The 24,172-nt window shown below is 34.3% G+C and overlaps 1 protein-coding gene across 1 annotated transcript; it reads left to right on the top strand.

The window, feature by feature from the left end:
- Positions 1–4,056: 4,056 nt before the first annotated feature.
- Positions 4,057–22,807, top strand: LOC123557618 (START domain-containing protein 10-like). Its single transcript, XM_053543965.1, has 6 exons — positions 4,057–4,294; positions 6,338–6,485; positions 7,235–7,338; positions 8,291–8,408; positions 9,922–9,974; positions 10,334–22,807. The coding sequence occupies exons 1-6, from the start codon at positions 4,127–4,129 to the stop codon at positions 10,550–10,552; spliced, it is 810 nt and encodes a 269-aa protein (XP_053399940.1). The 5' UTR covers positions 4,057–4,126; the 3' UTR covers positions 10,553–22,807.
- The last annotated feature ends 1,365 nt before the right edge of the window (positions 22,808–24,172 follow it).

The following is a 24,172-nucleotide window of genomic DNA, read 5'->3' as shown; positions in this document are numbered from 1 at the left end:
ATACTAAAATTGTGTATCAATTGTTATATATTTGTTAAATAAGTCGGTCAATAGCTATTCATAGCTAATGTTGATTTGTTATGCCATACCGACAGTAAATAAAATTTGTATTGTATTGTATTGTATTGATACTGTAGAGCCAAAATGAGCTTTTTCGGTAAGTACACCAAAATGCAAAAACATTCAAATATTATGCTTATTTTTGCGTGACAACGTACTAGTATTTTACATATTCGTAACTGTTTACATCAGTTGTGAAAACCCATCAAAAGCCATGTTTCAGCTAGTAGTTTGGTAAAAGACCACGTATTGTTTCCCTATAGACTTCCATTTTAATATTATAATGTGCACGGTCTTTTATAATCAGAAAAAGTATATCTAATCACATTTGCTTTCAAGAACCATCATAATTCCATTACAATAATAGAATAAGAAAATGAATAGTGATACTTGATTTGAGTATTTCTAGCGCGAATAATACAACCCCTGTTTACAATACGACCTCCTGTTTACATTGTTGGCATGGTAGAAGACTGGCGTGTAATGAAACTTTTTCAATACTTGACAAAAAGTTTATTAACCATTTTTAAAATTGTAAGTGAAAGTACCACATATTTACTAATATACTATGTTTTGAACACTGTTTATTTAATCACCTATAATAAACTGGGTAAAATTTGTTACAGATCTTTTTTATCATTCAGCTTGTGCGCCTTCTATTACAGTATAACAAGCATTTATATATGTTATTTAAGATGTAGGTTTTTACATTTCTTTCTTTCTAAAGACACGTTGTAACATAAACATACTTGATAAATGCTATCCTGTAGTTGGCTTATCCTGTTCCTCTGCGTGAAGGTTCGGTTAAGTTCTTGCGAGAAAGCTGATTTCACAGCAGCCACTTGCGGGGATAAATTGAAACTTCATACAGTTGTTCACTGAAATGATCCGACATGCAGTGCTCAGGTTCTATAATTTTACTAAGTTATGACCCTTTTTCGACTTTGTAATTTTTGATAAGTTTTTGTACGCTAGCGGACATCTCAGTAACACCAGGTTGGAATGGACTGAAAGTTTACTTATTTGTTCACTGTGATGATCTGACATGCAATGTACAAATTCCATAAATCTGTTTTGCACTTTTTCGACTTTTGGCATTCATTACTTTAATTTTTTTAATGACAAGGCTTAATAGTCGAGCGATGCTGTTCTGTATTATTTTTACTTTATTGCATAATTTTGTTTCATCGGCAAATATCTTTAGAATGCATGAAATTGTGTCCAGCAAGTCATTTATACAGAATAAAAACATAACTGATACAAGAACACAAGCGTGTGTGACACCACTTCTAACACTTGATTTTTTGGATGCTGTCCCACCTAAGGTTACCCTTTACATTCAATTTGCTAGAAAGTCTTTAATCCATCCATGTATTGTATCACTATTTCCTTATTTTAAAATTTTACTCAATAACCTTTGGTGTGCAACTTTTCGAAAGGCTACCTTAAAGACTAAATAGGTGATGTGGGTACGTCAAGTACATCAGTCCGGTCGTAGAGTCGTTTCATTATAATTTTCAAAATAGAATTCCGCTTACGCCGGTGTTAATAGGCATGTAGTTGGGACGCATTTCATTGCCTCTCATGAACAGATTCAATCAAATTGCGTATGCTATTACTGAATTGACTGGAAAATTAGAGTTCTTAACAGGGTTAAAATGTAATCAGAAATTTATTAAAAATCACATGGGTAACTGAAGTAATTCTTACTACTTGGCTTTGTATATATTTCTGACAGCGTACATAGGCTCTGATGTCTGTAGTTAGTAGTTTAGTAGGTTATACATCCAAAGCAAAAACTTAACACATTGTTCTACACACGGTTTTAACTGTTTTTCTGATACATTTGTTTAAGATATCTACGAAAAGATCTCTAAAGCATACATTAAATTGTTAAACAATAGTAGAGCGTTGAACAGTGCATTCTTGAAACAGTGCGTAGTTAGACCTGTGAGAAGACAGATCAACAAATCGATAGATAGATAGATTCGTGTAAATATATATATCATATTGACACAATTATCACACAAAATTCAAATAGCACATATTATAACACAGTTTTGATATCACAGACATTATTGGTGACTAGTGCACTATTATGACATATATAAAAACACAGGATAACCTGTAAAAGCCTTACGGCTTATTTCCAACAGGGTCCTTGAACATAGTGTCATAATGGACAAGAGTATTTAAATAATATAAATAATAATAAAAACAATTTCTGCAGTATTAGTGCACAAGTATGTTGTCAGTACATCGACATGCATATATAACACGAACAATGCTATCACAATAAAAATCATATATCACATAAAATCTACAGTTAACTATTACATACTTTAAAAATAGATGTAACTGGAACCCTCAGCCAACTTCATATTTAAAATCAGATGTGTTTTAACTTCCTTTTTAAAAGCATATTTACTCTTTGTATTATGAATACTTTGTGGTATTTGTTCCAGTCTAAAATACTATTATAATAAAAAGTTGAAGTTGTAAAACCATTTACAGCTGGTACATAAAAATTGGTACTGCTACCTCTACTATTATACTGCTGTTGTTCCTTACACCTTTTAAAATTTTCTTTAAGATATGACGGACATTTATCATTAAATATTTTATACACATGATTAAGTCTAAGTTACTTGCATCTATTTTCAAAATTAGAAAAAAAAACCAAGATAACTAAAATCTGACACACGCAGAGAAGTTCTACATTCATAATTTAATATATATCTCACAATCTACTTTTGGGCAGTTTGTAGTTTACACTTCAATTGTTTTGAGAGCCCACAATACCACGACGAGCTAGCATAACCAAAATGGCACTGTAAGAGTGTATTACATAGAGGTTTTCTTAATGATTTGTATGTTTTAAATAACTCTTTTGCCTATATAAAAACTTTAATCTTGAAATGACTTTTTTTGACAATATTATTAACAATAGTAGTGGCAGATAGGTCTTTATCTAACATAGAACCCAAGTATTTTACAGAGTACTGTGCCTTAATTGTATGCCCATTACAATGAACTGAAAAGTCTTGAAATTTATTGAGCTTACGTCTAGAGCCGAATAGAATACACTCTGTTTTTCCTAAATGTAGTAATAGTTTGTTGTCTATCAGCCATTCACTACAATTAGCAAGTTCATTACCTGAAACAGAACTGATCACATCAGGGTTCTTATGAGAGAAAGGAATAGCGCTATCATCAGCATATAAAATTAACTTGCATGTTTTACTAATGCTAATACCCATATCATTCACACAGCACAAAAATAATAACGGTCCCAGTATACTACCCCGGGGAACACCGCAAACTATACTTTCAAAATCTGACATAGTATTATTTACATGACCAGCCTGAGTCCTTCTGGTTAAATATGAGCGAAACCACTCCACCGACTCGATACCCATGACCTTCATTTTAAGACATAGTATCTGGTGGTCGACCGTATTAAAAGCTTTTTAAAGATCTAACATAATCATCCCTGTATACAGTCCTTTTGATGTTTGGTTTCTTATGTGATCAGTAAAGTGTATCAAGCATGAGTCCGTAGAATAGTTTCATCTAAAACCGCTTTGGAATTCATATAATAAACCATTTCTGACTAGGAAATATTCTAACTGGTTATAAACCGCTCTTTCAAGAATTTTAGATACTATTAACAAAATACTTACAGATCTATAATTAGATATATCAGACCTACCATTTTTCTTAAATAAGGGTTTTACCTTAGCACTTTTCAAATCTTCAGGAACAGTATTGCTAACAATTGAACTATTCACTCAAAAAGTATCATGAATTTTTAAGTAAGGGCTATGGTTAGGCTGTTCAGACAATTTGCTGACATCAAGTCTTATAAAAGCAGCATAATCAATTTTGGTAGGCTCAATTTCAATTTGATAAACAAATAAGAGAAAATGAGAAAAAGTCTCATTCGTGGAGTTTTATTCTCTTTGGGTTCGTTAAAGGAAATTTTGGCCACTTTACGGCAATGTTGACACGAAAGAAATTTCATATTTTGTAAAATTTTATTTATTCGTTTAGTTAATTTGTTATAATGCTTTCTGTACTGCCAGTTGGTGATATCAGAGTTGCAGATGACTCTGACTTTAGGAAACTGAAGAATTTAGGTGACGACACGGATAACTGGAAACTTGAGTACCAGAAAAATTGCACATCCGTGTGGACAAAAAATAACGAGGTCTCCTCATTCAAAATAGTCAAAGTATGTTTGATTGACATATTTTTCAATAGTTCTGGCTATCATAATTTAACTGAAGCTATTTTTATTTCTGACGGTAGTAAAGTAAACCCTGGGAGAGAAAATAACCAAGGTCCATACTGTGGCTCGAACCCCGGACCTAATGATCCAATGATCTGTAGGCAGACACTCTAACCACGTCGCTAAAGGGTTAACCCGACAGCAAGGCTGGAAGTGGCCTGTAAACCAACTATCACTACACTTTTCTCCCTTTACTTTTTAGAGCTTACCAGCTCTCCAGAATGACACTCCATGTCCACTGCATGAGACTGTCATCCCACTTAGACCTGACACCGTTAAAGTAAACCCGGAGAGAGAAAATACCATGGTCCCTACTGGGGCTCGAACTCTGGACCTCGTGATCTGTAGGCAGACACTAACCATGTCACTAAAGGGTTAACCCAACAGCAAGGCTACACTATAGTAGCAGCTATTAAGTTATGGCGTAACCACATTTTGGTTACCTAACCGGTTTCGAACCGCAACATCTGCGCATTGACTGTTGTGAGATTTTGATGATGTCATGCTAAGTTCTTAGCACATAGTTATTTCTTAATAATATGAAATTAGGTGCTACCTAAAAGGCAGAGCTCCAGTGCCTGAAGTGGTGTTATTGCAATAGCTGCAAATATTTGGAATTATACAGGATTCCCGCTGTCTGTCGCCAGTGGCGCCAAATCCCACAAAACGTAAATTCTGGTGCTAAAAATCTTCACTTGGCGAATTTCATTGGCGCCTTCAAATAATTCAGCGATCTGATCTTTCTCATGGACATAATAATGGATAATCCAATATAAATATAGCAATACACGAAGACAGTACACCATGTTGATATTGAATTACACCTAAAGCTCCACCAGTTTTCTTGATGCTAAAAACAGCAGATAAGTTATTTTTTTATATCCAGCCAATTCGACGAAGTAATGGTCAATCACGAGAACCAACAAAATACTGGAAATTTGGGAATCGAACCACAGACTGCTGCGGCAATAAAGACTTTTTTTCTTGTCGTTGTAACCAATAGCGCTATAGCGGAATTAGTGAATTCTGACTTCAAAATATAGATATTTACAATCGAGACATGCAGTTTACCTGGAGTAAAGCGTTTGTTTTCATCGTAAAAAATAGTACAAACAGATATTTATATGAGCTAATTCTCATGTGTTTCTGTTACATATAGTTTGTTAGTAATTAAGTTTTAAAGCCTTCTATAGCATTTATTTCCAGATGTCTAAAAAAAATTATTTTTTTGTCCAATGAACTGGAGGCCAGTCCCTTTAAGATAGTGAATGAAATATATGTGAAAGGGGAGAAAGTTCCACGCCTGTCAGTTTGGACCCCAAAACTTTTTTTTTAAGTTATATCTACTGTACAGGCAGTACATTGGAACCTGTAATAAAAACAAAACGCTTGTTAAATTTTCTCATGAATGATTTTTGTTAAAACATTTGCAAAATTCGTGATAAATACAAAAAAAAAAAATAAAACTAGTGAAATAAAAAAAAAAAAAGGTTTGGTGCTGATGGGACTCAAACTCCCGACCTCTTGATTGTAGGGCGAATGTGCAAACCTTTACACCACAGTGGAACTATGACATCATACCATACAAACATATGTATATATAATAAATTTCAGTTACGACAGCATGATGAAGATAGTTTCACTTTGCAATTTATTTATTACGTTTTTTTTCTAGGTAGAAAATATATTGGGCGCTAATTTCGCACCGGAAGCTAACAAGGCACCCCTAGCAGTCAGGAGTCTTTGTTTGTAATACATTATATATATACTGCTGAAACTTTGCACAGCTTTTTTCAGAGGTATATGCCATATTCCTGTCAAATTTCGAATTCATTTAAATCCATAAAAAACTTACAAATATATATTATATGGCAAAAAGTAATCTTAGCATTTCACAGTCTAAGTTTCAGGCTTAAGACCTTGATGAATATGGGCCTTGATGTTATCACTAGAAAATCGGTATATACGAGGCATGTTGTCTTGCAGGTTAGGACAACGTTTGAAGACATTGCTGCTGAAGTACTGTATGATGTTTTACATGATCCCGAGTACAGAAAAACCTGGGATCATTCCATGCTGGAAGGATATGAAATCTGCGCTATCAATCCAAACAACGATATTGGTTACTATGCCTGTAAGTTGCTGTAATGAAAACTTGAAAAGTAGGAATATCGAATATTGTAGTTTCATTTGAAGTAAATTCTTTTAATAAAGAGAGCTGTGGTACATGTATTATCTGTTGTCTGAAAAACTACATTAACATTTTCTTTTAAAATACTGTTTCCTTGAATCTCACCAAAGTTTGTCAGCAATATTATTTTTAATTTTTTACAGATTCATACTTCTACTTTGGCGCAAATGCACAGAAGGGCATTTTATTAAAATTAGAAAGAAATCTTGTGCATTGCAATATATTTCTTGCACTATTTTATGGTTCTTCAGTCTTTATTAAACTTAGTCAGTATAAGCATCCTTGAATAGACATCTCTAGACTCTAATGTTTGTCCATATGGCATGTACAAAAGGGCCCGCAGACGCATGAGTATATGAGCTGCGCCACGAGAAAACCAACATAGTGGCTTTGCGACCAGCATGGATCCAGACCAGCCTGCGCATCCGCGCAGTCTGGTCAGGATCCATGCTGTTCGCTTTCAAAGCCTATTGGAATTAGAGATACTGTTAGCGAACAGCATGGATCCTGACCAGTCTGCACGGATGCGCAGGCTGGTCTGGATCCATGCTTGTCGCAAAGCCATTATGTTGGTTTTCTCATGACATGGCTCATATGGAGAGTGAAAGCAGAAATTGTAGTTGCAGACTATAAAATGTTTCTTTCAATCATTTTACCTCTAGTCCTCCTATGATATTATTCTCCATTCACAGTGAAAAGTCCACCACCTCTTCGAAACAGAGACTTTGTAACACAGAGGTCGTGGTTAGATATGGGAAAAGAGAAATGGATACTTAACCATTCTGTTAATCATGAGGTGAGTCCATAGAAACTATTGTTACATATGTGCACTTATGATCTCTTAAAAAGATTCAAATTTATTCTTTGAAAAGTTTTTATAGATAAAGGTAACAGATGTTTTTGTCATATTAGATCAACAAGCACACTGAACTGACTGTCCTTTCATGCTTGGTGGTTAAGATTGCAGACCTTGAATCACTTGTCCGTTACCTATGTGGGTTTGTCCCTCTAGGTTGTCTTGTGAAGAAGTTGCTAAGTTTGGCAGGGGTACCCCTGGAGGTGCAGGCATGTGCCTTAAGCGTTATTGCCTGGCAGGGGTCCAATTTCGTCTTCACCATATAAGCTTTTAAGTCATCCTGATCTCATAAATTAATAATGGTGTAAACTACATGTGTATAACACTGGTCATATGTGTTTTTCTGTCTAAACCTAGGGGTATTAAAATAACATTTTTGAGAGTCATTTTGAAAAATATTTACTAGTTTTGTGTGAAAAAATAAATTTGATAAGTAAGAAAACAAAAACCAAAGTCTGATGTTATGAAGTCAAGTTTGGAGAAAGCCTCAAATATCGGTGGTTTTCAGAATACTGAGGCCAAATTATGGCATGGGGGTTGAAAATTCAAATCTATGTCTTATGGTGGTCACCTATTTTATATGATAGCAAGTACTCCAATGAAAGTTTAACACAAACAATAACAGCTTAAGTCAAAATGGCCTTCACTTGGTACATGAAATTTTATATAGTAGTATGCCATAACTTGTGACTCAGCCATAATGATATTATTCTTATAGGTAAATTATATTCATGATTGATTTATCTGCGTTTATAAGCAGTAACAGCTTGGAAAACATATTGTTAATATATAAATGATACTACAGTAAGTCATATCTCAGTATAATCTTTACTACGGTAGATAAGAAATGGAAATGGCCTTTATTTAACCTCAAACTTTTTTTTTTTTTCAGAGTTGCCCACCTAGGAAAGGTTATATACGTGGTATCTCATATTTGACTGGTTATCTAGTTAGGGACCAGGGAGAAAACAAATGCCAGTTTACATATGTATCACAGTCTGATCCTAGAGGTAAGACCAGTCAAAAAGAGGTTGACTGATTATAGGGTGAAAAGTTATGCTAGTTTACATACTCAGAAATCATAAATATTCATGGTGGAATAATTGCCAGGTATTATATTGATGTATCAATCCAGTCCACAAAATTAAATCCCAAAGGAAAACTGAGATTCCCATTCACTATCTTCAAAAGATGAAATCCATGATTTTTTATCCTCACTAAATGCTGTTTTAGACAAAAACATGCAATTACTTTGCTCACAGTCACCATGTTAAAGCTACCCAAACTGTAAATTTTTCAACATGTATACATTTCACCAAGTTTGGCATAGAATGTATATATGACACTGAAAAATTATCAAGTGGGTGAAAATTAAAGTTAGATGTTGGTAAAAATGCAAGAAGAATGTTAGCTCTTCTTCCTTTATTTCAAAAGCGGTGCAACAGTTTACTACCTTCTGGCAGACTGCACAATATTTTTGGTCATTTATAAGAATATCTTGCAAATTCCTTACGTCAATACGTTTTTATTACTAATCACTTTTAGAGTACTTCCATATGGAATTGTGAGGAATTATTTTTCACGGGTTATTCCCTTTAAATGATTTCTGAGGAAGTATATGTCTCATTCTAAACCCAGGAGTACCGTATTAACATATTGCTTTTGAGAGTCAATTTAACAGATATTGACTGTTTATGGGCAAAAAATAAATGTTTGTTTTGCAGTCTGATAGGTGAAGAATCAAAAAGAAAGGTTCAGTGTTACAAAGTTAAGTTTGGAGACCAGTCTCAAATATCAAGCATTTAATTGGCTGTTTCCAAGATGCACCCTGAGACTGGTTGATAACCCTAGCAGAAAAAGATAGAGCTAGGAAAATATGTAGCACCTTTTTCATGACAAAAATATTCAGAGGGGCTTTACATTATATGTATAAAGGAAGCCACACAGGATGCCAGATCATCCTCTGCAGACATAATGGGACAGTGTAAAGGAAAGCCCCATATAACAGAGAGGGAAATCATTTAGATACAGGCATGTCCGACTAGCATAACTCTAAACTCTAAATGTAAATAGACAGCCTGGTTCTTTAGCATGCTCAGTCTATAGCACCTATCTTTGCTAAGCCCTCTTTCTTGGAAAGAACAAGTAACGGGCTCTTAGTTGGATGGGAGTCACTTTAGAGCATCTCAAAAATTTTCACTGTCTGGGACATGAATTCGAACCACTGTAGTACTGGACTGACTGTCAAGCGTGTTACCAGCAGACTACCAGGCCTAATAAGTAAGTAATAACTTTATTTTGAGATGGTTGAGAGCAGCTGACTGATAATAGCAAGTAGACTAGTTTTAGAGAGAAAATAGGCTTGGTGTAGAGAGAAAGTAGATGGACAGTTCATGTTTGTGTTGCAGTATGATGAGGTAAGAAATCAGACTTTTTCAGACAATGAAATCAGATAAATGTTATAGCCAAAATGAGCAGTTGGAAAATATCTTTCAGGATAAAACTGTTCGATTTTTTTTTCAGGAAAACTGCCTGTTTGGGTTGTAAATAAAGCAACAAAGATACTTGCCCCGAAGGTAAATATTCTGTCTACCAACATTGTATTGCAGTTTAACATGTTTCAGACAAAAACTGGGATTTGTTGTACATTGTATACAGATTTAATGTTTTTGATACAATATCTCCAGATATATTTTTTACTCTAATATTTAAGTAATTCATCGAAAAGTATGTAATTGATACATTTCATACATATTTTTGTATATTAAAAAAACAATGAGCTGTTGCAGTAAGACTGCTGTTTAGAAGAATTATAATGAAGGAATATTTTGAAAACCAATTTTTTTCTCGCGTATAAACCAAAATCTTAATTCATTAGCTTTCATTCAAATGTACTAAATTCATATCTACCAACATGAAAATATATTTCAAACAGATAATTACCCGAATCCAGAAAGCATGTAAAGGTTATCCAAGATGGAAGGCTCAAAACAATCCCCACCTGAAACCATGGATTTTCCCGGAACAGATGACATTGCCACGTCTCGATATGGCACAGATAAAACCGCTGGCGGCTGGAGTATCATGTGAATCACTTGACGAAAGTGGAATCAATGAAGACGATGTTGATGCAGATAAATACGTTAATGATTAATATTAGTAGAAGTTAGGGAATACAATTTGAGCCGCGCCATGAGAAAACCAACATAGTGGCTTTGCGACCAGCATGGATCCAGACCAGCCTGCGCATCCGCGCAGTCAGGTCAGGATCCATGCTTTTCGCTAACAGTTTCTCTAATTCCAATAGGCTTTAAAAGCGAACAGCATGGATCCTGACCAGACTGCGTGGATGCGCAGGCTGGTCTGGATCCATGCTGGTCGCAAAGCCACTATGTTGGTTTTCCCATGGCATGGCTCATTTATTTTTTGAAGACATTCCTAAGCCATCTTGTAAAAACTGTTTGTTTGCTGTGCTTAGATCAACCTGCCAAAATTGTACCTTCCTGAACTTTGTTACCCCAGAAACCAACATTTGTTAAGAACAAAAGGACAAAAATCCTGTTTCCCTTTTCTGTAATAATAACTTTAGCCAATTGCAGTAATGGTTTAACTTCTGAAATAAGTCATGAAAAAGACACATTGCTTTATTATTAACACAAGTCTAACTTCAATTTGCTCTCTCTTTATTTTAAGTTAACCCTTTACTGACTGAAGAGACCCGCTTCCCTACTGGCATACTGTGAAAAAAAAGAGAAAAATACGTACCTGCTATACCCCTACTCTTACCCTACCCTTCCATAAAATTCTCTGACACCCTTCAGAATTCTGGGTCAAAGCACAGCAATCAACTCTTTAAGACTGGCCCTATTGCCAATGATCTTAACAGAAATGACTTTTTTTCAATATAATTTGTTAGTTTCATGCATACTTGTTACTCTCTTCAAGCTTTTTTGTTAATGAGAAAATTTATAATATATCATGAGAATTATATACAAAGCTCATTCCATTGCTTAGTTGTATACATCTCTATTAGTTTTAGCTTCTTATGTAAGCCGCGCCATGAGAAAACAAACATAGTGGTTTTGCGACCAGCATGGATCCAGAAGACCAGCCTGCGCATCCGCGCAGTCTGGTCAGGATCCATGCTGTTCGCCAACAGTTTCTTTAATTGCAATAGGCTTTAAAAGTGAACAGCATGGGTCCTGACCAGACTGCATGGATGCGCAGGCTGGTCTGGATCCAGGCTGGTCGCAAATGCACTGTGTTGGTTTTCTCATGGCGCGGCTCATCTCTTATTAGTTATAGCTTCTTATGTTCATTTTTTGTTTTTCCTTGATGCTATTCAGAGTAAGAAATACATGTATGGTCTAGGCATTAGAATAGCAAAATTCCCACATTTAGTGAAATTACGAAGATCTCACTTTCAGTGACATTATTGGGCATTTTTTGTTTATTTTGAAAGTTGTTGTCAAGGCAGTTCTGTTTGTTCAGATCAAAATTCTTTCTGCATTTACTTTTATGACAATATCTAGAAAAAAATTGTTATTAGATTTAGTCTATAGATAGTAATTTTGCAAGCATTATCAGACAACAGAAGTGTGGCCATTTAATTATTTGTGGCATGATTTATATTTTAGTTTGCATTCTAGATTATCCTTACACAGTCATAGCTTTATTAAGCAGCCAGTCAAGGGAGTGACACAGTCTGGCTTATTAAAATTGGAACAAAAAAGTCACTTTGGAAAGTTGGCTGTTTAAGACAAGTGGCTGCTTACTACAGGTGATGGCTAAGGCAGGGTCATGGTAAGCCATGAATCTTTCAGTAACTAACATGCAGAACTACCTTATGTTAAAAAACAGAATAATGAACTGAAAATATGCATAATTTGTGTTTTCTGTCTCTTGGTATATATGGCATCATTATGAAAAGATATTTCCATCAGTGTATTTATGCAAGTAAAATTTGTTAATGTGTACCTGGAAATTATTAATTTTGTTAGCATTCAATTTCATGGTTTTAACCAGAAAGGATTTTTCATGGGGGCTTAAATTTGTGGATTTCAAAGTTAAATGATATAAATAGAAGCTTTATTTGATTGTTTGGATTTAATATTTGTCAATTTACATATCCACAATTCCACAGAAATTAGTCCCACACAAATATTTCACAGTAGCTGTTAACACACTTGTCATCATCTTCTTTATGGAAAACAAAAAAGAAATTTAGAGAGATTTTATTCGAAAAGGTAATTTATATTATTGTAATTGAAAATGAAATGACATTGGGTAGAATGCACTTTAGCGGTCCCCGGAAGTTTACAATGCGCATGCGCAGCAAATTAGGGTGTGTGGGAAAAGCAGGGGTGTGGGGGCAGCAGCTCCCAAACATATTCATCTACAAATAAAGTTACCGCTTATAACTTTTAATTGTTAAGACATTTTTGAACTACTATTGTTGTAGGGACCGATAAAGTGCAAGTGCTCCATGACATTGTAAGTTAGTCCTTGTTAAAGATGTAAGGAGTATCTTGTAAGCTGGGTCCATATTTAGAAGGGTTTTAAATCAGAAAGTCAGACTTCAAAGTGCTAAATTTTCTTTTTGCTCTGTTGTTTTTAAATTAAAACCAACGGTTGAATATTCGTTTTGCAGCTATGGACTGACCTGAAAAATTTCATTGCTCTATATAAACAAAATTTGGCAACCTGAAGATTTGGAGTTCTAAATATAATAAGTAAGTTTCAGACTTGAAATTGAATGAATACAGACCCTGAAGCTTGTAAAAAGCCAGAATTTATATTAGTTTTAATAGAAAAAAAATCAAGAGAAATATGGCTTGTAGTATCACATAGAAAAGCTTTATTAAAACATAAGAATAGTACTAATGCATTAAAAAGAGCTTTATAATTTGCTTAACAATATAGTGCACAGACACACTTAACTTTTTTAATGAACTTATTTATACACCTGCATTTGAAATATTACTCTACACATTTAACTCCATTTGAAGTATATATTATGTCTGTTGTAAAGTACTGACAGCAGTTTGAAGTCTTTTTCACTAACTAAACCTGTAATCATACCAGATATAGCATGTACATTTGACTCTATTTGAGCCGCGCCATGAGAAAACCAACATGGTGCATTTGCGCAGGCTGGTCTGGATCCATGCTGGTCACACTGTGTTGGTTTTCTAATGGTGCGACTCATTTATTTCTTAGTTCTAGGGACATTGCTCCTAGAAAATTATGATTTAAAGAATCAGCTGAAGAAAAGAAAATGTTTACATTGTAAGGTGTTTAGCTGGTTTAATTTTTAGATGATAAAATATCTTGATAGTAAAACATTTAGATGGTAAAAAGTTAGATGGTATAAGGTTTAGATGGTTAAATGTTTAGAAGGTTAAATTTTTAGATGGTATATTTTTTATGACTCTGTTAATCTTTTTGTGTTTTTCCTCCTGTTTCAGTCAGCATTAGCTGGTGCCAAAGGTTGATTGTTCTTTTGATTTCCATGAAACTTGGTTAGTAATTACTTACTGTTATTTTGATTTATTTGTGATAAAGTGTCAGGCCAGGCCTGTCAGAGACAAGGCCTTGTGTTGTATGTGAAATGTGTAAGTTTAGTATGTTTGTTAACTGGTAATTATCCCCCGCCGATGAAATCGGGAGGGGGGTATTGAAATGGCGTTGTCCGTCCGTCAGTCCGTCAGTCCGTCCGTCCGCAGCCATTTCTCAGTAACTACTTGGTAGAATTTCATGAAACTTGAAATAAACATGAACTAACATACTGCGATGATGCCCGTCAAGTTTTTTTTTTGATTGGTCAATTTCCCTCAGAGTTATTGCCCTTGATTTAATAAAAAATGTCCGTCTGCAGCCATTTCTCAGTAACTAACAGGTAGAATTTCATCAAATTTGAAATAGACATGAACCAAGATACTGTGCTGATGCCCGTCAAGTTTTTTTTTTGATTGGTCAATTTCCTTCAGAGTTATTGCCCTTGATTTAATAAAAAATGTCCGTCTGCAGCCATTTCTCAGTAACTAACAGGTAGAATTTCATCAAATTTGAAATAGACATGAACCAAGATACTGTGCTGATGCCCGTCAAGTTTTTTTTTTGATAGTTCAATTTCCGTCAGAGTTATTGCCCTTGATTTAATGAAAAATGTCCGTCTGCAGCCATTTCTCAGTAACTAGCAGGTAGAATTTCATCAAACTTGAAACAGACATGAACCAAGATACTGCGACGATGGCCTTCAAGTTTTTTTTCGATTGGTCAATTTTCCATATAGTTATTGCCCTTTAATTGTTTAAAAATCCACAGATCTGTCCATAACAAACCAACCAATTGGAAGAATTTCATTAAACTTCTTTCATTCTTTTCCATGAACATTTATTATAAACATGTGATGTTGTGTACCTACACCTGGTCACCACCTTACCTTGGTCCCCCCCACCCCCCATCCCCCATTTTTTTTTTTTTTTTTTTTTTTTTCATTTTTCATTTTCTATCAATATTTATAATCAACATGTAAACTGTTGTATCCTCACCCCACCCCCCCCCCCAGCCCCACCCAAACAAACCATTCATTTTCTTTTAATTTGATTTTGACTAATGAAATTGTTTGCTTCTTGGTAACATTCTTAACTTTTTGCTGGATATATTTTTTTGCCATTCATCAACTCTGACCCTTTCGGCGGGGGATTACAATTCATCGAATTTGCTTGTTCAAATTTAAAATGAAAAGAATACTTCTGTTCCTATTTCGAATATGTTTGATATAGTCAGCTTCTAGTGTACTTTCTTCTTAAATGAGTGTAATGATCTCACATTTGTTTGTTCTCCAATTTGACCTCTTATTATTGCAAGATTCTTACTTGTCTTACCCCAAATTGTGCATAATATTTTGAGATTCTTGACATATATTGACTGCAAACCTTGTATATGATTTTGATATTCGTAATCATTTGGCATCAGATTTGAGTCAAACATTTAAAAACTACGGTTGTTTGACCTTAAATTACAATTTTTGATTTTGCTACATTTGAAGGAGCTAGGCTATGTCATATGGTTTACATTTGAAGCTTCCATTAAGTTTAGTGCCATAGTTTCTTTATTCCTTTCTTGTGAGAAGTTGAGGTTTTATTCTTTTCACTTGAAAAATGGAGATTTTATTCCTTTTCAAGTACAGATACCTTTTAACCTCTGTTAATGACACCTTCAAACATCAAGTACCATGCTACAAAGACAGATGTTAACATTTCCGTAACAAAAACTTCCTAACCCTGCTAAATTTCTATAATGAACTCGTCCATCTTTCAATTTGGACAGCACCATTAACTGTTCAAAGGGGTGCTTACCAAAAAAAATACTGACTGAAAGGCGAACAGCGCAGATCTTGATCAGACTGCATGGAACTACACTGGGCACAAAGGCAGAATCAATCATGTCCAGCTTGGTAAGGGTTAAGAAAAATACAGTAGTTTGAAATTAATGTTTGAATCGAAAGCAGTTTATGTGATATGACTGGTTTTGAATGCCCAATAGAAAATGTGTATGTGCATTATATGTATAAGGTGGTGATTTATGTATAACTCAGTAAAAGACAATCACCATCTGAGCCGCGCCATGAGAAAACCAACATAGTGGCTTTGCGACCAGCATGGATCCAAACAAGCCTGCACATGTGCACAGTCTGGTCAGGAACCATGCTGTTCGCTTTCAAAGCCTATTGCAATTAGAGAAACCGTTATCGAACAGCATGGATCCTGACCAGACTGTGCAGAGGCGCAGGCTGGTCTAAATCCATGCTGGTCACTCCGCGCAGGCAGGTCTGGATCCATGCTGGTCGCAAAGCCACTAGGTTGGATTTCTCATGGCACGGCACATCTCATCTTTTGTTTCTGCTGCAACTTGCGTATTGTTAAATCTGTTAAACATTTTTCTTTATTGTTGACCAACATTATTTTGTGCTATATACTTGTCAGAACTGTCTCTAGAAAGAGTCCTGTCTTATTTTGGAATTAAAACTGTTCATTTGTGTTCTGTTGCAACATTTTGAATATTTGCTTTAAGTATTATCTTCAATTATTTTATTATTACCAAAATTATTTTTGCCAAAGTGTTTCCCACTTGTCATACATTACCGGTATATGTAGTTGCAGTAGTGATATTTACTGGTTGTTTGAAAATGTGTTCTGTTCATCAGACATTATTTTCTTAAAATCTCAACTTTTAGATATATTCATATGATTCATGTATGTCTTGACACTTTAGCTGTGTAGATTACATGTATTTAGCTAGGTCTTTATACACTTTAGATGTGTTCTGGTGATTCTTCACAGGTATCTAGTCCAAGAACTGAAATCCACATACTGTGTTAGATGTACATGTTTTATAGATACATACAGTTATTTATTTAAGTTTAGCTGTTGTTAATTGTGACAATTTAAGAAAAGGTATTATTATAATAAGCTATTAAATGTACTTTCTTTTGTAGTCCTGCCTTGGATGTTTGTAACATTTTAAGTGTTTTTAATAAGTTTGAATGTACAGTCGATTCCACTTATTTGAATACTAGTTATTGGAATATTACGCTTATTTGCATACAGAGTTAATGTTTATATTTTACTTGTTAGCTCTTCTGTACTTTAAGATATTTTTTCTGGGTCAAGTTTTGGAATATTTTACCAAAAACCCATGTCTCTTTATTTTGGCTTGTGTAATAGTTACAATCAAATGTGTATTATAGTAAACTATTATATCTGGTCTAATTTTTGTAAGTTTGTTTCGGTGTCAAATTACTGTTTGCTTCACCTTTTTCAGAACAAGGTTTTTACTGATATTTCTTTAAATATAAATTAATACCATTGATATTATGATCGTTCTAAAGAATAGTAAGGTTGGTATTAGGATCTTTTTAAATTTTCAAAAAATCTTTATTAGTTTTGACTTTATTGTCAGATAACAATTTGGATCGCAAATTTCAACCATCTTTGACACCAAAAAATTGAAATAAGAATTAAGTTATTACTTTATTTTTAAATGAATTGTTATAAACTTTCAGGATATCTTAGTTAGCAATTTTTTTTCAAAATTCAAAAAGATTCCCAACTGCCTTGAGACCTTCAGAATGATGTATAGTTTGCATCTGGATCTTGCAAAGTAAAGCTGCAATTAACCAGAAACCCTGTTATGGATTAGGTAGGTCAAACAGTAGACCAGTTATTTACCATGTCCAATAAATCCCAAGGTATTGTATTTTGTGTTGTTCACATTATAGTGATCTGTTCAGCAACTGTACAATTTGCATAAGATTGAAATAGATGCCATGATAGAACATAGCTCAAAAAGATGTCATTTAGACTTCTAGTATCTAGGTTGTGAATGTTTCTGTGTGTCAAGTTTTATGGCAGTCAATGTGAGGGTCAGACCATCAGTGTGTCAAGATATATGGCGGTGTGTCAAGGTTCATGGCGGTCAGTGTGTGTCAAGGTATGGTGGTCAGTATGTCTAGGTTCGTGGCGGTCATTATGTCAAGGTTTGTAGGGCTCAGTATGTGTAAAAGGTACCTGGGGGTCAAGGTTCATGGAGGTCAGTGTGTGTCAAGGTACATGGTAGTCTGTGCATGTCCGAGTTCATGGGGTTCAGTGTGTGTCAAGGTTCATGGGGGTCAGTGTGTGTCAAGGTACATGGGGATCATTGTTTCAAGGAACACGGAATTTGATGTAGAATGAATTGATTTAAACTAAAATTTAAACCGAGTGGTCTGGGTCTATGTTGTATAGGTTGAGGTTAATTGGTATATCGTAATGGTTTTAGTTCGGTAGTTTTAATGTGAAAAAGACTTTATGACAAGCGCGAATGTCAAGGTGATTAAAGTGAGTTTTGTTATACTAATACAGTGAAACACTGATAACTCTGAGTTAAAAGGGAATGAGCAAAATAGTTATCCAGAGGCTCGAATAATTGAAATGTAGCAAATATAAAGGAAAGGGCTGTGAATTATATGAATTGCTTGAGTCTGCCCCGGTGACCAAGTCATCAGTGCTCAAGCAAGTTATGTTTCACTGAAATGCTGAAGTAGTTTGATCGAGTGTTTGTGCCAGGTTGAGAAATATTCAGTTTTTGATTAAGTGACCTGTGCAGTTACAAGGAGTAGTGCTGATTTTGTGTATGTGCTGTTATAGGGATATGTTGCTGATGTTCTAGTAATAATAAAATCTGATTATTTTGAAAATGCAGTAGATGACTTAGCATTTTCATGCTAAGGGTATTTAAAATACTAGTTGAATCAAAGTATTTCAATATAGTGTTTGAAGATAGTTTGCCATGAATACTATCATGTCATGAATATTTGACTTCATTTTTTTGACTTCATTTACCCTTCTACTCAAGATTTCATACAAGTCGAGTAGTTACTGATACAAAACTGTAATGTTTATTATTTAAAATTTTAATTATTATTTTCTAAACATTCCATAAATTCTTACTTGGAACATATAGAAGGGACCATCATGATACATGTACACTGAGCTGTATTTGATATACTGTGATTTTTTGTTGTTAACATTAAATTTCGTGGTTTCAGCGAAATTGGCTTTTTCATTAGGCCAAAAATGTGTACATTTTTAAGATAAAAATGTTAAAATTAGTTGTTCATTGAGATTTGATTTCATGAATTGATGCAAACAGGAAATCTACAATTTGTCCCCCACAAATTTTAATGATTTCATGGTATATGAGCCGTGCCATGAGAAAACCAACATAGTGGGTTTGCGACCAGCATGGATCCCAATCTGACTAAAGTACATATCCTATTACGCTACGCATAGGATCTGACAACGAGCTATTGATGGCCTCGTTCTGATAACCCTTCCGCTAGCCAATCAAAAGCTACCTTACAGCATTCTGTAAGCTTTATAAAGACTTGGGTTTTGATATCATAAAATTTCTATGTCAAAAGATTTCAGATAGCCGGTTAGCTCAGTCGGTAGGGCAGTTGCTCTTCAAACAAGAGGTCCCAGGTTCGAGCCCTGGATTAACCACATTTTTTTCTTACACTTTGACATTCAAACAAGTTGTCTGATTGGTTCAAACAAAAATAAAATTGCGAAAATAAAAATAGCAATATTGGAAATCCAAAATATACAGAAGACGAATGTGAATGGGTCGTTCTCAGATCTTCGTTTAGAAGATCAAGTACTTTAGTCAGATTGCATGGATCCAGACCAGCCTGCGCATCCACGCAGTCTGGTCAGGATCCATGCTGTTCGCTAACAATTTCTCTAATTACAATAGGCTTTGAAAGCGAACAGCATGGATCCTGACCAGACTGCGCAGATGCTCAGGCTGGTCTGGATCCATGCTGGTCGCAAAGCCACTATGTTGGTTTTCTCATGGCACGGCTCATATATATTTTCTGATCGTATTACTTGTAAAACAGTTTAAAATGTCTTTTTTGTGTTGTTGTTAAAGGTTAGTGTTTTTGGGTAAAAAACATTATATTTTACTCGATTTTACATCACTTTCATTTTTCATAAATCCATGGGGAGTAGAGTAGAAAAATAAGCTGATAATTTAATTTTATTTGAGGCCAGTGTATTTCAATATAATAATAGTTGTCAAAAATAATAAGAAGAAATAATGTTTTGTTACGACAGAATCCATTCTTGTTGATTTTTATCCTTGTCTGTTTAATTCATGGAAAGGGTGTACTTCTGTAAATAGTAAAAATAAGTGGTGAACATTTTTTCATCACTAAACTTAAATGATTGGAATGTTTTGCCGTTCTTTTTCTCTTCAACGGACTGTGATAGACATTGTGACACAACTGTTTATTTCAGATAACTTATGCTGTGAAGTTTATTTACATATAAACACGATTTCAATTTTTGTATGCTGCAATTAAGCCAGGATTTTTGAGGGTTTTTTCTTCGATAAATTTACACTTTAAATAGATGAATTCCTTGAAATAAAGTGAGGCTATAAACATCTATTCTGTGGTTAAGCCTTTCAAAACATGATCTGTGATAATAGTGAAATGTTTAGAGAAAGTTGGAATTTTAATATAAAATGACTAGTTCTCATTTTTGCTATGGTTGTGCTTTGTCTGACAATCTGTCTATTTCTTGTATTATTTGATTGTGTCGATGAGAAGTACAATTTGTTTAATACTATCATGAATGCTTTAATTCATTCTTCAGATTGTCTTTGTTCAGAAACAAAGTCAGGTATATACCGTGTCAGGGCAGAAGATATATTTTCGCAAATTTTAAGGATTTCTTTCATTTGGAAGCACTGCCAAAAAATGCGTTATTGTAAAAACTACTTATTATAAACAAAATTCTACCTCTCCAGTTTTTAAATAGTAAATATTTGTATATTTTTGGAAAAGGGTTGATTAAAGCTTCTGTTGGTTGCTTTTCTATGGTCACTGTTGCACTGTTGTTGTTGTTTTTTTTAAAAATTACTCATCAAGGAATTGCTGCTATACATAAAGTAGTTTTTATACATATTATAGACAAGGAGTGCTTTTACCAGGCTCTGTCTGACATAACAATTGTTAACTGCATATCTGACATAAGAATTATTAACTGCTGTGACACATGGTTATGTCTGACATAACAGTTGTTAACTGCCATTACAGAGGCTTATATCTGACATAAAAATTGTTTACTGCTGTGACACAAGGATATACCTGACATAAAAATTAATAACTGATATAACACAATGATATATCTGACATAAGAATTTTTATCTGCCATTACAGAAGCTTATGTCTGACATAAGAATACTACTTTCAACATAAGAATGGTAAATGGCCATGGCAGAGAAATGTAATTAACATCAAACTAGTAACCCAATGCACTAAATCCAACATAAGGATTGGTAACGGTTGAGACAAGTGTTGACAAAAGAATTAAGCTTTGACACAGATCTATTCTGTATATAAGAATGTTTTTAACTGCTACAACAGAGTAATTTCTCCATCATGAGAATAATTAACTGCTTTGACACATAGTTGTGTATGACAAGAGTATTAACTGCTTAAACACATGGTTGTACCTGGCATAAGAATTGTTATGGTAACTTGTTTATTAGGGGAAACTTACCGTTTCGGAAACAATTTGTGAGTTTTCCCTACTTCCCGAACGTGAACCAATATTATATATAGTAAATTGCTTCCCATTCAGGAAGCAAACTCACAGGTTTTTACTTGTTTATTTCAAAAGGCTTGGTGCAATTCTACCTTTCAAGAACTTTTTAAATATATTAATAAAATTTTATTAAACTTTTTGGATTTCTGTGGCAGTTGAAATATACATTGTATATTTTTTCTCTTCTAGGTTGCTTTCCTACCTCTTTCTAGGGACTTTGTGTAGTTTTGTATACATCAGCTCTTACATAATATGAGAACACTCCAGTAAATTCACTTTCCCACAAATTCAAATTATTATATTACTTATTCAAATTAAATGCAATTTAATGTATATTATGTATCTCAGTTTCCTGATTGGGAAGTTAAATTTTCCATTCGGGGAACTCTAAAATTTAGAAATTCTGAATTTGAATAAAAAATTTATTAAGACATTTAAAAAAAATATAAAAGGTAGAAATAGAAAAATATCTCGGGCCTCATTAAAGTGTGTTTTATTTAATGATATTTTTTATGCACCGGTCCTCTGAAAGAAAAAAGAAAAGATAGTGATTTTGCTTCCCGAAATGGAAGCATGTTACTATATTTAGCATCAAGTTTCCTGTTCAGGAAGTAGGGAAAAACCCATAGATTGTTTCCCGAACTGGAATTTTCCCTGCTGTTGTTTACTGCTTAAACACAAGATTATGTCAGACATAATTATATTTTTTTAAATCTGTGTTGACACTGATATCTGATACGAAAATTATTATTTCCTTACACCTAGGGTTATATCGTACACGACTGTTTCTACAGCATCGGTACATGGGTTTATCAGACATAAGAATTATGTTAAATGTACAAACACAGCTAGGTCCAACATACTTTTTCCTGCAATGAGACAGGGTTATGTCAGACATAAAAATTGCAATTCATATTAAACACTGGACAGTGTCCGACACATTTTAGGATTATATCTGACACAAGAATTGCTAACTGCATGATGCAGGGGTTTATCCAACATAAGAATTATAAACTGCTTTGTCCTGGTGTTATACTGGAAGACTTGTTATCTACTGTGACACAGGGTTTTATGTTATATAACAATGATATTTACATGCTACTGCATTTTAAATTTATCTCTGCTGTGGCACTTACACTTTTGACTTGATTATCATACTTAGCAAATATATAAAATTTCACCGTTTATTATATCATAAGATATTTAAGAACTTCTCAAAGTCATGTGCAATAGATTTTGAATCATTACTGTGTTCTTTGTTAATTAATCTTTCCTATTCCATATATAGTCCCATGCCATACCTGGAGTACATTGTATACCGCTAAGTGTTGACTGGATATATTACATGTCAAGTTTAACAAGATCATGGCCCTAAATCGCTCACCTGAGTCCCATTGCTTAAGTTTCAGAGAACAAGATTTTTGAAATTTACAATATATCCATATAGGGAAAATAAGCACTGCCCCTGGTGGCTGTATTCTTTTTGCCGAAACTGCTAAGCAATTTTGGTAAAGGGTCACTTAGAGATCATTTCTACAAAATATATTTGAAATCTGGCAGACAGTTTCTGAGAAGAAGTTTTTAACGATTTTCCTTTTCAATTGCCATAGCAACCACTTGGTAGAGGGTCACCTAGACATAATTTCTACAAAATATATTTGAGATGTGGCTGACAGTTTCTGAGAAGATTTTCCTTTCAGTTGCCATGGCAACCACAGTTCTGCATGGATTTTAATTCTTTGGGCAATTTTGAATGTGGGCCACCAAAGGATAATTCCTGTGAAGTTTGGTGTAAATCTGCCCAGTAGTTTCGAAGGATTTTTTTTTAAAGAAATTGTTGAAGGACGGACGATGGACATCAAGCAGTCACAAAAGCTCACCTTGAGCCTTTGGCTCAGGTGAGCTTAAAAGAAGGCACAACGGACACTTGGAAAAACTTGCCTCCCCACAAGATTCATACCCCTGTATCCTGCTAATTTCCCCCTTTTTAACAAAGCATCCCTTACAACATTGCACTATACTGATTATCTCCATTCAAGATGACAAACCCAAAATTTTCAGAACAAGCAAATTTAGATTTTCTGGAAATGATCCGAAAAGCTGAAGTTAGTAAGATGTAGAAACTACAGATTTTAAGTCTCCGACTTTGCTGATTCAGCAAATAAGCATAATACTGAAATTGCAGTTTTTGGTAAGGTTTGCTTTTATCGTTTCCTACCCAACAATCTGAGCTCCGAGCTCAGTATTTTATCAAATAACAGAATTGTGTCTTTTCAGATTGTGTAGAGATTTATCATATCCCAAAAGGTATACTTCTAATAATAATAATGAATTTCTATATTTTAAGAATGTAAAAAACACAAAACTGCCAAAAAATGAAGGTTCGGCATTTGAATGGTGACCATCTTGGCGGCTTTGAGCTACAGGTTTGGGACTTTGTTTAAAATGACTAACCTGAAACCTACTTTCTTACCTAAAACCTGAAATGTCCTTTTTCAATAGAAAAAATTTTGCACTCGAAAGCCTGAAATTAGGAACAGTTCCGAAATTCCACGGGGCTGGAGCTAGTCTCTCCACATTTTAAATCTAAAACCATGGAATAGAACAAAGAA

This window comes from Mercenaria mercenaria, chromosome 5 (genome assembly GCF_021730395.1).
Source record: "Mercenaria mercenaria strain notata chromosome 5, MADL_Memer_1, whole genome shotgun sequence".
NCBI lineage: Eukaryota > Metazoa > Mollusca > Bivalvia > Venerida > Veneridae > Mercenaria > Mercenaria mercenaria.
Note: the sequence above shows the minus strand (reverse complement) of the source record. Positions and strands in the feature narration are given on the sequence as shown.

What these genes read in the sequence shown, in the direction of transcription:
- LOC123557618 (XM_053543965.1), top strand. Translation starts at nt 4,127, where the DNA reads ATGCTTTCTGTACTGCCAGTTGGTGATATCAGAGTTGCAGATGACTCT. An exon ending in ATCACAGTCTGATCCTAGAG is followed by an intron (nt 8,409 to 9,921) that starts GTAAGACCAGTC and finishes TTTTTTTTTCAG; the next exon opens with GAAAACTGCCTGTTTGGGTT. An exon ending in CAAAGATACTTGCCCCGAAG is followed by an intron (nt 9,975 to 10,333) that starts GTAAATATTCTG and finishes TATTTCAAACAG; the next exon opens with ATAATTACCCGAATCCAGAA.